Genomic DNA, 15,974 nt, shown 5'->3' on the forward strand with positions numbered 1-15,974 from the left:
AATGTTACACTTCAATGTAATTAAAATGTAATGTAATGTGTGTATTTATATAGCGCATTTATCATGTATGGCCATACACCCACAGCGCTTCACAATCACAAGAGGAGTTTCTCTCCGCCACCACCAGTGTGCAGCATCCACTTGAATGATGTGACGGCAGCCACAGGCCAACGGCGCCAGTGCCTTGGGATTATTAATGACCACAGAGAGTCAGGACCTCGGTTTAATGTCTCATATGATTTTCTTTTGCATAAGTGTGTTCAAAGACAAACAGCACACAAGTAATAGTGTATGAAGTAATTTATTTTTACAAAATTCATTAACTTACACATTTGTCACGTATCAAACAGTTGCAAAATGTCACCCAGTGCATTGAGTGACTTCACAGCCCTCAAACACAAAGTCAATTATGTCCAAAACGAGTATATTTTAATCATTTACCCTTATCCATCTTTCGCCTATTAGGCTAGTGCACTAAAAAGAGGCCCAATTTTGCATTAAAGGTGTTACACTAAAGAGTTTAAATGGAGACAGAACAAAAATCATCACTCATCAATAACTATATCCCACACTGAAATCAAGATTGATATTGTTTTGATTAGTGTTTTCTTTACAAACTATTTACTTTAATATTAGTGTCTACAGGACAGGATATTAGCATGATCTTCTAAAGTAGCTTTGTAGTCGTAATAGGATTTACTCACTCATGTTTGCTTTAGGAATTTACTGCTTGTAAGCTAGAAGTCTTAACTGTATATAAGCGTACAATGTTAAATAAATAATGAGCTTAGAAGTGAAGCTAATTTAACAGTAAAATATCTATATACAAGGTCTCCTTGACCATATATCACACTCAGTTTTAAGGCTGATTGAAATGAAAGGCTACAAATTAAAAAAAGAAATAAAATGACACTGATAGTGTGGTATAAATAAATTTGAACAAAAATAATACAATTCCGACAGATTCGCTTATATAAATAGTGCCTATGCTAAACATTTGAAAAATATTTGGTCTTCTGATTGGTGATAAACAGTCAAACAAAAAGGAAAATCTAGGATCTGTCTTAGAGGCACTTGACACATAAATACAAGCAATATTGTTCACTGAATAAACGCTGGAAGACGGACTATTATACACAATGACTCTAAGAGTCTTTGGACCTTTTTTATGCTTAACACAGATTAATCCAGTGTAATAGCATATTATTTTCGGTCTGTAAATCTAAGGTTGATGGGCGCTCCTGGACAAAGCAGGCCATGGGTCTTGGCTTGAACCTCTGTGGTCTGAGGAGAAACTTCAATGTGGAAGTTCTGCAGGAGCTGCATGAGAAGAACGTCAATACACCATTAAACAATGTAAGTGGATCTTGCTTTAATGCTAATATTTAAGACATTTGCGTACAAATACACACCTGTGTGAGAGCCAGATGCATCTCAAGCTCGGCTATTCTCCTCCCGATGCAGCTGCGGATGCCGTAGCCGAACGGGATGGAGCCGAAGTTGTCAACGCGGTCAGAAGCATCCTTGCGGATCCAGCGATCGGGACGGAATTCTTCAGGACGGGGGAAGTTCTCCTCATCCATAGAGGTGGAGTAATGACACAGAGCCAGCTGAGTCTGTGAACATAGGAAGTTGATGAGTTTTCATGACATGGAAAGAATTGTTTGATGACATATTAAAAGACTCAATTTAAAGGGGACATATTATGCCCCTTTTTACAAGATGTAAACTAAATCTCTGATGTCCCTACAAGCTGTATGTGAAGCTTCAGCTCAAAATACTCCACAAATAATATTTTATAACTCTTTGAAGCTGCCCCTTTTAGATCCAAATTGCGCTGTTTTCCGACTGTTTCTTTAAATTCAAATGAGATTGTGCTCCCGGCCCTTTTTTTTCTAAAGGGGGCGGAGCTACAAACACATATCCATCATGATTGTGGCAGATTCCAAATGGAGCTAATGTTATCTCTGTTCCAAACTGAAAATGTCAAAGGTTTTTAGCTGAATCTGTGGTCCTTGGTATTCATTTAATGCAAGTAAATGGACACCAGCTTTTGAGATTAAAATAAACAAGTACAAACAAGTCCTCAGTGTCTTATCTGGACCGAAGGCAAAGAGCATAGAATCACCAAGAGGCAACACTCTAGTGCGGTTTGGTAAACAGACACTAGATGTCGCTAGTGTCATGTGGCGGCCATTTTGGAATGAAAATTCCAATAGAACAACAGCATATTATAAGTCTGTAAAATAAACAATCAAAAGTGCTGATGATTGTGATAGTAAGTGGTGTATTGTCGTCTTTCAGATTGTATCTCAGCTTTAATGCGCTTTTAAAATAAATAAATAAAAAACAAAGCAGCTGCTTGCCATCTTGACAGCAATCAGATCCAATGGACGGCCGATCGCTTTCACTCCAAAATGGCGGAATCGCTGGGCGCTGCTGTTGCAATGGAACGTTCTATTGAGTGTCGCCTCTTTGTGATTCTAAGCTCTTTGGCGAAGGGGACTCATCTGAACATCTATGTACAGTAAGTGTTTATTTTTAATTCAATGTTTATTTATATAGCGCTTTTACAATGTAGATTGTGTCAAATTAACATAGAAGTTTTAGTAAATGGAAAGAGCTGAAGTTCAGTTTAGTTCTGTTCAGCTGGGTAAAACATGTGTTGGATAAGTTGGCAGTTCATTCCGCTGTGGTGATCTCAGATTAATAAAGGGACTAAGCCGAAAAGAAAATGAATGAATGAATGAATAATACATTTTACAGAGGCCTCTGAATGCAGCGAGATAGAAATTAGGGCAGTACAAGTCAACTCTTGTTTTTTGAGACATAAAACATCTGCGTATATCCAAGTAAAGGTAATTTATATCATATCTAGGAGTGCAGGAAGATCAGGCATAAACAAAGCTTTATTATATGGGGCAAGTTTTGACCTGTTTATAATGATTATATAAAAATAGACCATTTTGAGGGACGTTAGCAATAACAATGGTCCTAACGTATTTCCTGTTTTACTTTTTCATTTCCATAGCTTCCACATATTGATAAACAATGTTATCATAGCTGTTTTAATGTTTAGTTATGGTTGAATTCTCTCTCATGATGAAATGATGGAAATGTTCATGGGCCAATGACATCACCACGTTGAAATGGTCAGTTACATGATATCAAAGTCCCTTTAAGGCAAGTCATCTTTGAAACACCTCACGGGCAGTATGCTCAGGCATTCTGTCTGAATGGGAAAACATCAAATTCTCCAAAACTGCTGGCCAAGCTTACCATTGAATTTCTTATTTGAAATCATCAATAAAAGTAATTGGCAAGTGTCTTTAGTTTCATTTCTAAACGCCTGAATCACACAAAATCTGGAGAAACTCATGTCTGGTCTAAACCCCTCCCCCGGAGAATCATCAATCTATAGCGATCAATAATTGGCTCCTGTACTAGAAGGCGGGCTTTATTCGCCATATAGCGATCGATGATTGGCTCCATAACTAGTAGGCTGGGCTTTAATTACCAAATTGTTATACTTTTCCCCATTCAAAACAATACGAGTGACACGTCTTGTGTATTCTATAGTCTTTGATGATATGTGCTGCTCTTACCCCTTTAGGAATGAGATAACCTCCAATGATCAGATCGTCATGTGTAACACGTCCATTTCCAGGGAGAACAGGGAAAAGCCTGCGTGAAGTAGAGAGATGAAGTTAAATAATGTTTTATTTTAAACAGTCACCTTGTATCCCGACTTAATAAACTTTGAAATTAATAAGAATTTTATTTTCATAGTGGTGGGCGGAGCTTACCTGAGTGTCTCTTTAACAAGCCCTCTAATAAGCGGCAGATGAGGAACATCCTCTCCAGTTGGGACTCGACCTCCCAGGACTTGGTCCACTTCCTCAAAGATCTGCTGCTGTATTGTGGGATGCCTAGCCAGAAGGTATGTGCTCCACGATAGCGTAAAAGAGGTCTGTGAAGGTGCAGAGAGATCAAAATGTTGAGGAATTTTTGAGGAGATTCTCGGTCTCTGTTAGAGGGTTGGAAATATAACTTTCAATTCGATATTCAAAGACCTCAATATACAAGTTGTAAAATGTAAGATTTATGAAAATGCATGCCTTACACATTTGAGCTGCATTAAGAAGTTCACCATGAAAACACTGAATGCCACTTTAAATTATTGGCCATTTTGCCTGGTAATTAGGAAATCAAGAGATTCTATGTTCTACCTTTGATTTTTTCAGGGTTTTTCACCTTTAAAGTCAGCATGAGATTAAAATTTACTTTATATATACAGTAAATACATTATCGGTAAAAAGTTTGGGGTCAGTAGGATTTTTAAATGTTTTAAACTAAGCTTCTCCTGCTCACAAAGGCTGCATTTATTTAATCAAAAATGCAGTACAAATTGTGAAATGTTTTTGCACTATAAAATAACAAAAGTAGTTTCAAAAGTCACATGACCCTTCAGAAATCTCTCTAAAATTAATTATTATTCATTCATTCAGTCAGTCAGTCAGTCATTCATTCATTCATTCATTCATTCATTTTCTTTTCAGCTTTGTCCCTTTATTAATCAGGGGTCGCCACAGTGAAATGAACCGCCAACTTATCCAGCAAATGTTTTACGCAGCGGATGGCCTTCCAGCTGCAACTCATCACTGGGAAACACCCATACATTCTCATTCACACTCATACACTACAGAAAATTTTGCCTACCCAATTAATCTGTACTGCATGTCTTTGGACAGAACACGCAAACTCCACACAGAAACGGCAATTGACCCAGTCGAGGCTCGAACAAGCGACCTTCTTGCTGTAAGGCGTTTGTGTTGCCCACTGTGCCACCACGTCGCCTAATTATTATTATTATTAATAATAGTATTATTATGATTAATATTAATATAATTATAATTATTATTATTAGTAGTATTATCTTTATTATTAATGATAATAGTAATAAAAGCAATAATGACTGGAAAAATAATTTCATTTGAAACTACATAGAACAAGAAAGCAGTTATTTAAATTTTTTTCTAATTATTTAACAATTTTTTTACATTTAAAAAATGTGTCCTTGATGAACAGAATAATTTTCTTAAGAAAACAATATGAATAAGTCCTTGTTATAAATTGTATATAGTTAAGTTATGCACTTAATTATTTAGTAAAAATTAATTTGCCCTCAATCTTTAATCGAACATCTTCCCTCCCCCTCTAAACGACTTTTATTCCCTTCTGGTCACATGGTCTGCCTTTAGGGCGGGGCTAGCAGTTTCTTGTTCTGCCCTGCCTTCGCAGGAAGCATTGGTACAAACAATGATTCCATCTGTAATCATTGTTTTGCGCAGTGGATGCCCTTCCAGCTGCAGCCCAGTACTGGGAAACACCCATACACACTCACATTCACGCACACACACTCATACACTACGGCCAGTTTTGTTTACCCAATTCACCTATAGCACATGTCTTTGGACTGTGGGGGAAATCGGAGCACCTGGAGGAAACCTACGCGGACACGAGGAGAACATGCAAACTCCACACAGAAATGCCAACTGTACCAGCTGGGACTCGAACCGGTGACCTTCTTCTTGCTGTGAGGCGACAGTGCTAACCACTGAGCCATAGTGCCACTACGTCATGATAATGACAGACTTAACTTTCGTTTCATGCCGACTTTAAGGAACTGGACAGTTGAGACAGGATTGCGTAGGAAGCAGAGAGAGAGGGGAAGCATCAGCCAAAGACCTCTAGTCAGGAATCGAACTTGGGCCACTGTGAGCACCACAGTGCAATATCAGGGTCTAAAAAGTCTTAAAATTTTAGGCCTTAAAAAGGTCTAAATTCACTGAAATATTGTCTTGTAGGTCTTTAAATTATTTTAAGAGGGTCTTAATTTACCTTTGTTTATATGAAGCTACCCAATCGATCCAACACACATCCAATCACCAACAATACATTTTTATAAAACATTTAGCAAAACTAAATTTATAACTAAAATATAATATAATAATTTATAACTAATTTATAACTATAAGCCTGTTGTTCATACATTTAATAAAAAAAAATAACTCTTTAAAAACTTCAGTAAAGTTATGTTAGTTAAGATTATGTACGTTAAGATTAGTTTTTTGATGGGACAAGTAAAAATGTGTTTTTTCTGCAAGGCCATTAAAAATATCCTTGGCATTTTGCTCTATATAAGTCTGAAACTTCATTCTTCATGGTCTTAAAAAGGTCTTAAATAGTCTTAAATTTGACTTGGTGGAACCTGCAGAAAGCCTGAATATGTTGACGCACTTAACCACTGGGCTATTAACGCTAACTATTGTTAATTTGACTAAATAATGTTGCATATGTGGATATTTTGTGACACGGTGGTGCAGTGGGTAGTGCCGTCGCCTCGCAGCAAGAAGGTCGCTGGTTCAAGCACGGGCCCAGTTGGCATTTCTGTGTGGAGTTTGCATGTTCTCCCCGTGTTTGCGTGGGTTTCCTCCGGGTGCTCCGGTTTCCCCCTCAGTCCAAAAATGTGCTCTAGGTGAATTGGAAGGACATCCACTGCGTAATACATTTGCTGGATAAGTTAGCGGTTCATTCCGCTGTGGTGACCCTGATTAATAAAAGGACTAAGCCAAAAAGAAAATGAATGAATGATTGAATGTGGATATTTTTAAAAATAGATGGTATAAACTGACCCTGAAAATCTAAGTGGGCAAACTGTACACCCACTTATAACAAAAAGATTACTTAAGTCACAGCTATACTACATCTTTTATACAAGACTGTGATTACATAACCACTGATTCACTCCCATGCTCCGATTTTCCCAAACTTGTCCACCCCCCAGTGCCGCTTTTGTTAACCGCCTTTCAGAGATCACCCAGTCAACATTATTCACTTTACCCCCCTTGTTATGCGCCCTTTCTCTTCACCCCTTAATCCTGTAACGAAACACCTGCAATGCTTCTCTCCATTCATCATTAGTTTTTATCTCGGCTCAATCTGGGCCTAAGAAAGTTGCTGTCATGTGCGTTCAGCTCCAGCGATCACACTCTTTGTTTTTGGGTGACTAATTCCTGGAGCCTTAACCCAAAACAGGGACCTTGCCCGATTGAAGTGAAGGGAATTCAAGACAGACAGCGAGGGAACGATTACATGAGCAGTTTTGGCTCACGGTTGCTAACGTGATCCTACGGCTCAATGAAAGGGAAAAGAGAGGGAAAGATCAAAGAGAGGAGGATGCCAACAGACACATCAGCGAAACAGGAGAGCCTTGGTGGCTCTTGTTTATTGTGGGTGAGACGTATGGCTTGAGGTCAGCGTGGGGTCAGGTGAACACAGAGGTCCCCATGGAGACGTTGGACACCCGTTACGATCTGACCATTTGAAGTGAGTTCACGGGAGGAGAAAATGGCTCGTGAGACACAGTCCTGATGTGAAAGTTCATTTATCATCGCCATTAGCACAAGCGTTTCTCCAGATGTCTCAATTAACAATGTGCCCCTGCTTCCTAAATCACTTCTGCTTGGAGATACTTCAATGGAAGTACGAGCAGCAGCGTATAAATTGACTAATTTGGCTCCCCAACAAAGCGAACTTGTGGCAAATTATGAGTCACGGATTACAAGTTCAGAAGTGATGACGTGTAATACCCTTTTTCCCAGCAGCCCAGTCCTTACCGTGTCCACCCCAGCCAGGAGCATTTCTGTCATGTTTGCGTAGATCTCCTCTAGATTCATCTCTCTGGTGACCAGCATGTGAGTCAGCAACCCTCCTTTAATCTCTTCGCTCTTCTCCATCTGCTTTTTGATCTCAGAAAGCCTCTTGTCCACATGGATTTGACCTGAAACAAACATTAAGCTTTTAAGTAAACGAAAAAAAAGCTACTTTGTCACAATGTCCCGTCACACCACAGTCCTTCTGTTCTTACTGAATTTAAAGAGGCCGTCCCATGAGCTGCAGAATTCCTCCCAGGGTTTGGGAATGATGGGCCGCAGCCATTTGGGAATGGCACCGGCGTACATGGTGGTCTTAAAGGAGCTGAACATGAGGTGCAATGCGGTGATGTACTCTTGACTCATCTTAGGAATTTCATTTTCCAAGCAGCCCAGACGAGTCTCATATAAAATAGTTGCAACACCTAAGAAAGAGGCAAATATGTTTTACTCATCATATTGCTTCACATTTATGTACTGACCATATTATATAGATATCCTAGTAATAATTGCAGTTGCACACTGGATCATGTTTATTACAATTCTGAGTAGGTTGAGTTCCAAAAATCGGTCACTTCAAAGAGGGTTAAGTCATTTAGTATGCAACTTACAAAGCTAATATTCGAAACATATCTGTGTATGAGATAACAGCACAAAAACTCAAACTGAATAGTTCTGAATGAACTATTGATGTAATTGTAGCTGAAATTAAATCCTTGCTAGATTAAATAAACAAATTCAGACCTTCGTGATAGTGCTGTTAGTTTGAACTGCTTTTATGGCTGAAATTTAAGATGTTTCCATTTGATAAATTTTTTGTCTTTGACATTGTTATTGATCTAATGTGAATCAACATTGAGCTGAAGAAATTTAGCTGATTAATGATAGTGAATAGGATTTGTTTCTTTATTCATAAACACAGCAACAGTGACACTGTTATTGATCCAAACTGAATCAACAATAAACTGAATTGAGCTGATTTATGACAGTAGCTATGTTTCCATCCAAAATTGCAAATTAACTTTATGTGCAAAACTGGATTATCGCATAAAAGATTTGCGAATAAAGCAGCGTTTCCATCCAACAAGTCAAAGCGAACAAAATCATCACTTCCTGATTATCTGGCGCCAAAAATGTATGGAATTTGCTGCAGTAGGAGAAGCTGTGTGAATCTTATCCTGACACGCAGTGATCGCGCGGTGGCATTTGAAGTCGTGAGACGCGGAGCACAGACGATGTCATTGGAGGTCTGAGGGGTTCTGGAGGTCATTAATAATATTATAACATCAAAACTGAAGCAGTTAAGGTGTTTTAGAATGACCAAAACAACATTTCAGATCTTTTATAATGTGCTCAGCCTGCTGGTTTGTCCATTCACACATTTCTATCATCACATGATCTCTTATAACAAAATCACATGACCTTTTTTAATGCGCTTAGTGGAATCTGTGTGGTAAAAGTGTTTCTGTCGTGGTTTATGTCTATCTTTTCTTATCGAATAAAAAGTTTATGCTACTACAGCACTAAAAATGTACTTTTTACTTTTATTTTAAGTAAAAGTACACTTTTTTAAATGCGTTTTTACGCGCATGTCCAAATGCGCATGAAAATAGGTGGATGGAAGCGTAGCTAATGACACTGTTATTGATCCAAACTGAATCAACATTAAACTGAATTGAGCTGATTAATGACAATTTTGTCATCTGCATAGCTGTTTTTTGTTACCGTAAAACTGCTTTAAAACTATATTTTATAGACTGCTATACAAATAAATTGTAAAAATGTGAAATAAAAACACATTTACTGGATTTAAAACTCTAAAGTCATTCCCAAAGAAGCCCATTACTGTCTCTGGATCATCTGCTTAACACCCAGATTCAGACCTCCTAGGTAGGTGGCTGCAAATTCATTTATGCAGAGGACTCATATTCCTTTTTTAGAAAACTCCAGAAAGACCAGTGTGCTACTTGATTCTCACCTTGGTTAGGAAAAAAATCCCCACTATAGTGGTAGAGGAAATCAAACCACTATGAAAGGAAACCCTTGACTGAAAGCCAAATCCTGTTCTTTCATCAAAGAATGAGTGTAAATCTTCACCGTAAATACCTTCAACTTGGCTGTACCACACACACACACGCTACCCTCAGGCTCACCTTCCATGGCATATTTGAAGAACAGATCATTAATGTTGAGGACAGTCTGGCTGTCATCCTGCTGGCTTCGCAGTGTCTTCACTCTCTTCACCAGGTCAGCCACCACATCGTTAACGTCGGAAGAGAAAACAGCCACATCTCGGGGACGCATAATCAGCTGACGCAGAACACTGCGCATATTCAGCCACTCATCACCCTCGCTGAAAAGAGAAATAGCTTGTTAATAACAGAAATCAAATGCAACCTGGTATTAACATGCACTTTTGTTTATCTAATCATAGCTGGATGATGCTAAATTAAGGGGTAAATGGAGTCTAAAATAGTTGGAGCTTGTCCAATTTTGACTACAGTTTTCTAAAAATACATTCAACCCAACTGCTTTCATAGTAAAAAAATGCTCGTTATGTATAACAAACGACACAAAACAACGCCTACTCTCCACCAGTTCTCCCAATAGTGATCTAATTCTGAAACATCTTGCAATATTTTATTCAAGTGAAGAACTTTTGCTGCCTGAAATGATTTGTTTACCAGTGTATACCAGTATGGCATTGGTGTAACAAATACTAATTACAAATACTTAAGTTACTGTAACTGAGTATTTTTTTTCGTAAATTGTACTTTACTAAGTAGTTTTTAAAAAGTGTACTTTTACTTAAAATAAAAGTAAAAAGTACATTTTTAGTGCTGTAACAATACGTTTACTCCATCAAATTTGTTTAACTTAAATTCACTTAAATGTTTTTTCATGTCTACGGTGATTGGATAAGTAGAATAGTCAGTCCTGTGATTCTCAACCAATCAAATTGCGCATAGAATAATCACATCAGACAGACCCACATCAAGATTTCTTATAAATATAGCAAACAAACATTAAAAGTGTCCGGGAAGGTGCAAAAATTGTTATACAAGATGGCAACTGACTAAATGCACTACAGAATATTACGTTTTCAAATACATGCACAAATTGCATTAATTCTATCAGTGCTGCATGAGCCTGGTTTGAGGTGCCACCTACTGGACACTCGTAGCTTGTTTAGTCAGTGTTCAAAGTGTATAACCTGTTAATATATTGTCAAAGCTAAGTTTTGCTCCTTTTGCTACACAGATTTCGCTTCGCAAGTAAACGCATGAGCCTATTCACAGTGTAATACCAGCCTGATCTTATGGGGAAATGTAAATATTTAATTTTTTGTCAGTTTAGTGGCTAATTCGTACGAAGCCCAAACGTCATTGTGTATAAGCAAATCGTACTAAATTGTACGAATGAGATTGTACAAATTCATACTAAATCAAAAAGTTACGATTTGCTGTGAGATTGTGATGGTAATACTTACTACTTTTGAGTACTTTTTGGTATACCTTTAACTCATACTTTGCGTATTATTTACAACAGATACATTTACTGTACTTGCACTATATATTTTTTTGCAAGTAATAGTACTTTTACTTCAATAAGATTGTTTTAGTTCTCTTTCCGCCATTGCAGAATTAGACATTGGAGCAAACAGAAAGTGGTCAAAATTGAAAAAAAGAGATTTTTAATTTATTTAATTTGCCCAATTAATTTTGTCCTTTCAAAAAACGTTACCGATCTTCATCTTTTCATCTGCAGTGGTTTGTTTTATCAAAAGTGACAAAGCAGATAGCAGATCACTATGTACTTACGCTGAGATAAGTCCCGTGGACCTTCCCCTCAAATCTCTGTACTCCTTCCAGGACTCCATGTTGCCTCTCTGAGGGGTTGCACTTTCACTTCTGAGAACCTGCGCCACCATGTCTCTATCAGCGATGGACACGACAAACTGAGGTCCAAATCGAGACTTGAAGATCTTCCCATACTTCTGAGCATGCTCCATCTACAAGAAAGTTTGTAAACCTGATTAACATGGATTCCAGAAAACTCTTTTGAAGCTTAAAGGGTTAGGTCACTCAAAAAATTAAATGATGTTATTAATTACTCGCTCTCGTGTCTTTACAATAAACTCTATACGAAATCTGAGAGCTTCCTCGTCCTCCAGCAAGGTTTCAGACTCCAGAAAGTCCAGAAATTTACCAAAAAACATCCTCAAAACAGACCATATGCAAGTTACGAGAATCATTTTGCGCGCATATAAAACTTTGTTTAACAGTCTCTTCTCCTCAGTGACAGTATAGGGTGCTCATTCACGTTTCGTTTAATCTTTTCTCTGATGTATACCTCAGATGCACTTGTACATTGTTTCAAACAGAGTAAATTGCACACAGGCATCAGCGCACAATGCAAACACGTGCCCTATACTGACACTGAGGTGAAGAAACTGTTGAATATAGTCATTATTTTTGTTTTATGTGTGCACAAACTCATTCTCATAGCTTGTAAATATTCAGATTAAACTACTGAAGGTGTATGGTCTGTTTTGAGAATGTTTTTTGGTATTTCCCTAGACTTTCAATGAGTCGGGAACCTTGCTGTCTATAAGGGAGCTCTCAGATTTCATCTAAAATATCTTATTAGTCTTCTGAAGACGGTCAATAATTCACATTTTTATTCTTGGGTGAACTAAAACTTTAGGTACATTTTAACACTGAGCTTAGGCTAATCTTCATTAGTTGTCATGGATCTTTGTAATCCTCAGAAATATATAGAGTTGCAATTGGGTCCTTGCAGTCATTAGTTTGGATCAGCTTACTGATGTAGTTTTTGCAGTGGTGGAAAGACTACTGAAAAAATTATACTTAAGTAAAAGTACCATAACTTGCCTAAAAATATAGTGCAAATAGAGTAAATGTATCTGTTGTAAAGATTCCTCAAAGTATGGGTAAAAAGTAGCCCTTTCAAATGTACTCAAGAGTAGTGAGTATTACGCTGTAAAAAGCTGAAGCATTTACATGTAATTTGTGGATGTGTGTAAACGTAACATTCTGTAGTGCATTTAGTTATTGCCCAGCAGGCACACAACATCGTAAGACGTTAATATTAGGTTCGAATCAGGTTGTGATGTCAGGTGACCAAAATTCAATGTCTAGCCTGTGTCTAAGGACGTTATTTTGATGTGCAATAACAACATCAAATGACATTGATATTTGGTTGATTTTAGGTTGTGTTAGAAAGTGACCAAAATTCAAGGTCGAGTCAACGTCTTAACCCAACATCATATTGACGGCAAATACTGACAATTATTCGTCAGGTATGCCAACCAAAATCTAACGTCTGATAGACGACATAGTGGTAACGTCTAAACAACGTCAAGCTGTAACATCGTTAGACGTTGCTATTTGCTTGATTTTAGGTTGGACGTTGGACATTGACGTCGGCCTGACATTGAGTTCTGACGTCAACCTAATTTTCATTCAAATCGCGTCAAACAAAATACAACATCTCCACAACGTTGGGGTACAACTTCAATCTGTACACTAAACATTCGTCAGCTTCTCATCAGAGACGTGCATTTAAACAGTCTCTGGGTCAATGCGTGTAAAGATTTTGGACATCTTGCACACTTTTAATGCTTCCAAACAGTTAGCTGCAATTATAAATTGCCCATAACTTGAGGTAGTTCAGTATGATGCGATTTACCTCTTTATTTCTATGTGCAATTTGATTGGACAGGAATCACGGGACTGAATTTTCTAATCCTAGTAAACAGGAAAAAATAAAGTATTGACTGCAGGTTGAAGGAAAGTAGTGAAGTAAAAGTACCGATACAGCACTAAAAATGTGCTCAAGAGAAAGTAAAAGTACACATTTTTAAAATTACTTAGTAAACTACTAAGAAAAACTACTCAATTACAGTAATTTGAGTATTTGTAATTTGTTACTTCACACCACTGAGTTTTTGTGCATTTAATGCAGGCTTTCCTTTATTGTAAATGTGTTACTGAAGTGAGGAAATAACATGACCATGGCGTCATGACCTGTATCACATCTGTTAGTTCCTCAATGGCAATATCTTTTTCTCCACAAAGACCATCTGGCTATTAGTCAGTACGTGTGGGGAGACTTTCCCAGTACGGATGGCCCATTCGCAAATACTTGAAGCCTTTTGCAAATACAGCAAGCTAGGCCAATTTCATCCCTCTTCTCAAGTTGTCTGTACCATTCAACACAAAGACACCTCTGTGTCTCCTCAGCGAGAAAAAAACCCTGAGACATTTCTCATCTTTCTCACTGTCCTAAGACAACTCGCACAGCATAACTGATCCGTAATGTACGCACATGTAAACAGATGCCAGTCATCATTGGGCCTTTTAGGATTAGTACTTGGCATTTTGGCAATGTTTCAGCACGAGTGGAAACTTGAAATACATTGGCCATGATGAATTGCAATGACAGGCTGTCAGACAGCTGTACATCTTTATGCACATTCTTGAGGTGTTTGGCAGTGGCACCTTAATGCATGCTATATCATTTAAATCTGATCCCACGTGCAGACGAGCCTGAGATAAAATAAGGTTTTGCGAGTGTCCCTCATGGCGGGGTGGAGACTGAGCCCGACGGTTTATGCAACTCCAAAAGTAATTCAACACCTCACGTGTCCGCGCTGCACATTACGTAGCCGAAATTTGATTGAATCACAATCAAGCCAAATCCAAGTTTATTTTAGAATTCGTGCAATAAATCTGGCAGTGAAATGTTATTACTGACAGTTTATAGTTGAACGAGATTAAATTGATACACTTTACAATAAGGTTAATGTTAGTTATGTATTTACTAATATAAATAATACTTTTATTATCGTATTTATGCGTTTTTGTTAACATTAGTTAATGAAAAAAAACATTTGTTAACGCAGTGTCATTAACTAATGTTAATCAGCATGAATTTGCATTTTAATATGCCTAATAACTAACATTATAGCCTAATTTATGATCAACAAATGCTCTACTCTACTAGTATTGTTAATTCTTAATAAATACAATAACATTAACAAATTAAGCCTTAATGTAAAGTGTGACAATAACAACATATGGACGCGTATACAAGATTGCGTCTGGCTATTTTCATTGAATGTGTATTGAAGGTGTCATCTGTGCGCTAGAAGTGTCATGCAAATGAAAACTCGCACTACATCGTTTTTAATCCCAACGCGTATTCGTGGCCCACTTTGACCGTCTCTCCACTCACCTGGATCTCATGGATGCGGCTGAATCCATCCCGGTAGAAGAACTCCAGGAGGTTGGCGACAGTGCTGGGTCCGGGCATCTCCTTGAGGCTCTTGACTCTCGCCGCTTTCTGCACCTCCTCCGCCGGACTCACTGCGCTCTCCTCCTTCAGGTCCGCCTGGCTATGCGCCGCGATCTCCAGAGAGCCGCTCGCCACCGACTTGTGGAGCCCGTGGGTCTGGACGAGAAGCTGCCTGCAGGAGTCCTGGAGCAGATTCTTGCGGGCCAGGTGCAGAATAGTGCTTTGAAGAGCCATGTCAAAGACTGCGTAAAAGCTCGCCAAGCTGAATTGAGGAGCTGCTTGGAGATGTGTAAGTGTTCGCAGACTGGAGTGAATGCGCTTGTGGTTTGTGTGGTGCGCAGCGGTCTTTTAAAGGTCCCAGGGAGAGCTGCGGGATCAGCGAAGGGGATTGGACACTGGAGTTTTGGCACTGGGATGAACAAGCGGTCCTTACGCATCCCCCACGAGGCAGCGGACGTGCCCGTGAAAAGCCCAAGTGAAGGATTTCCTTTTGTTGCAAAATTAATTGTGGATTACATAAATTCGATTGTGGCTGGCAGCCCTTGAGGTGACCTGCTTTCGTCGCAAATGTCTTTATTAAACTCTGAGTGAAATTAGTCAAAGACACTTGACCAAAAGTAAATTAAAGCGGGTTTTAGTTGTCGGATTGTAAAGTCGAAATCTAAAAAGTACATCAAATCAAGTCACTAAACATTCTTTGCATATTGACATTATAAGCTAATACACTCCTTTAGTTAAACTATAACAAAATAGATTTTTATTGGCATTCATAATTTCACGAAAAACAAACATTCCATTTAACTTAAAGGGATAGTTCACCCAAAAATGAAATTTATTTACTCTTCATTCAGTTGTTCAAATCCCATTTTACTTTCTTAGTTACAGTATGTTGAACCCAAAAGATGTTTTGAAGAAAGCTGGACACTGGTAGCCATTAGT

General features: G+C 38.3%; 1 protein-coding gene across 1 annotated transcript; it reads right to left on the bottom strand.

Moving 5' to 3' along the window:
- Window positions 1-285: 285 nt before the first annotated feature.
- On the bottom strand, window positions 286-15,524 carry LOC130230493 (cytochrome P450 27C1). The gene is made up of 9 exons (XM_056459526.1): window positions 14,976-15,524; window positions 11,537-11,727; window positions 9,869-10,068; window positions 7,931-8,140; window positions 7,680-7,843; window positions 3,807-3,970; window positions 3,606-3,684; window positions 1,413-1,616; window positions 286-1,320 (listed from the first exon to the last, which is right to left on the bottom strand). The coding sequence occupies exons 1-9, from the start codon at window positions 15,267-15,269 to the stop codon at window positions 1,204-1,206; spliced, it is 1,623 nt and encodes a 540-aa protein (XP_056315501.1). The 5' UTR covers window positions 15,270-15,524; the 3' UTR covers window positions 286-1,203.
- Between the last annotated feature and the right edge of the window lie 450 nt (window positions 15,525-15,974).

The sequence above is a fragment of the Danio aesculapii genome, chromosome 6, assembly GCF_903798145.1.
Source record: "Danio aesculapii chromosome 6, fDanAes4.1, whole genome shotgun sequence".
NCBI lineage: Eukaryota > Metazoa > Chordata > Actinopteri > Cypriniformes > Danionidae > Danio > Danio aesculapii.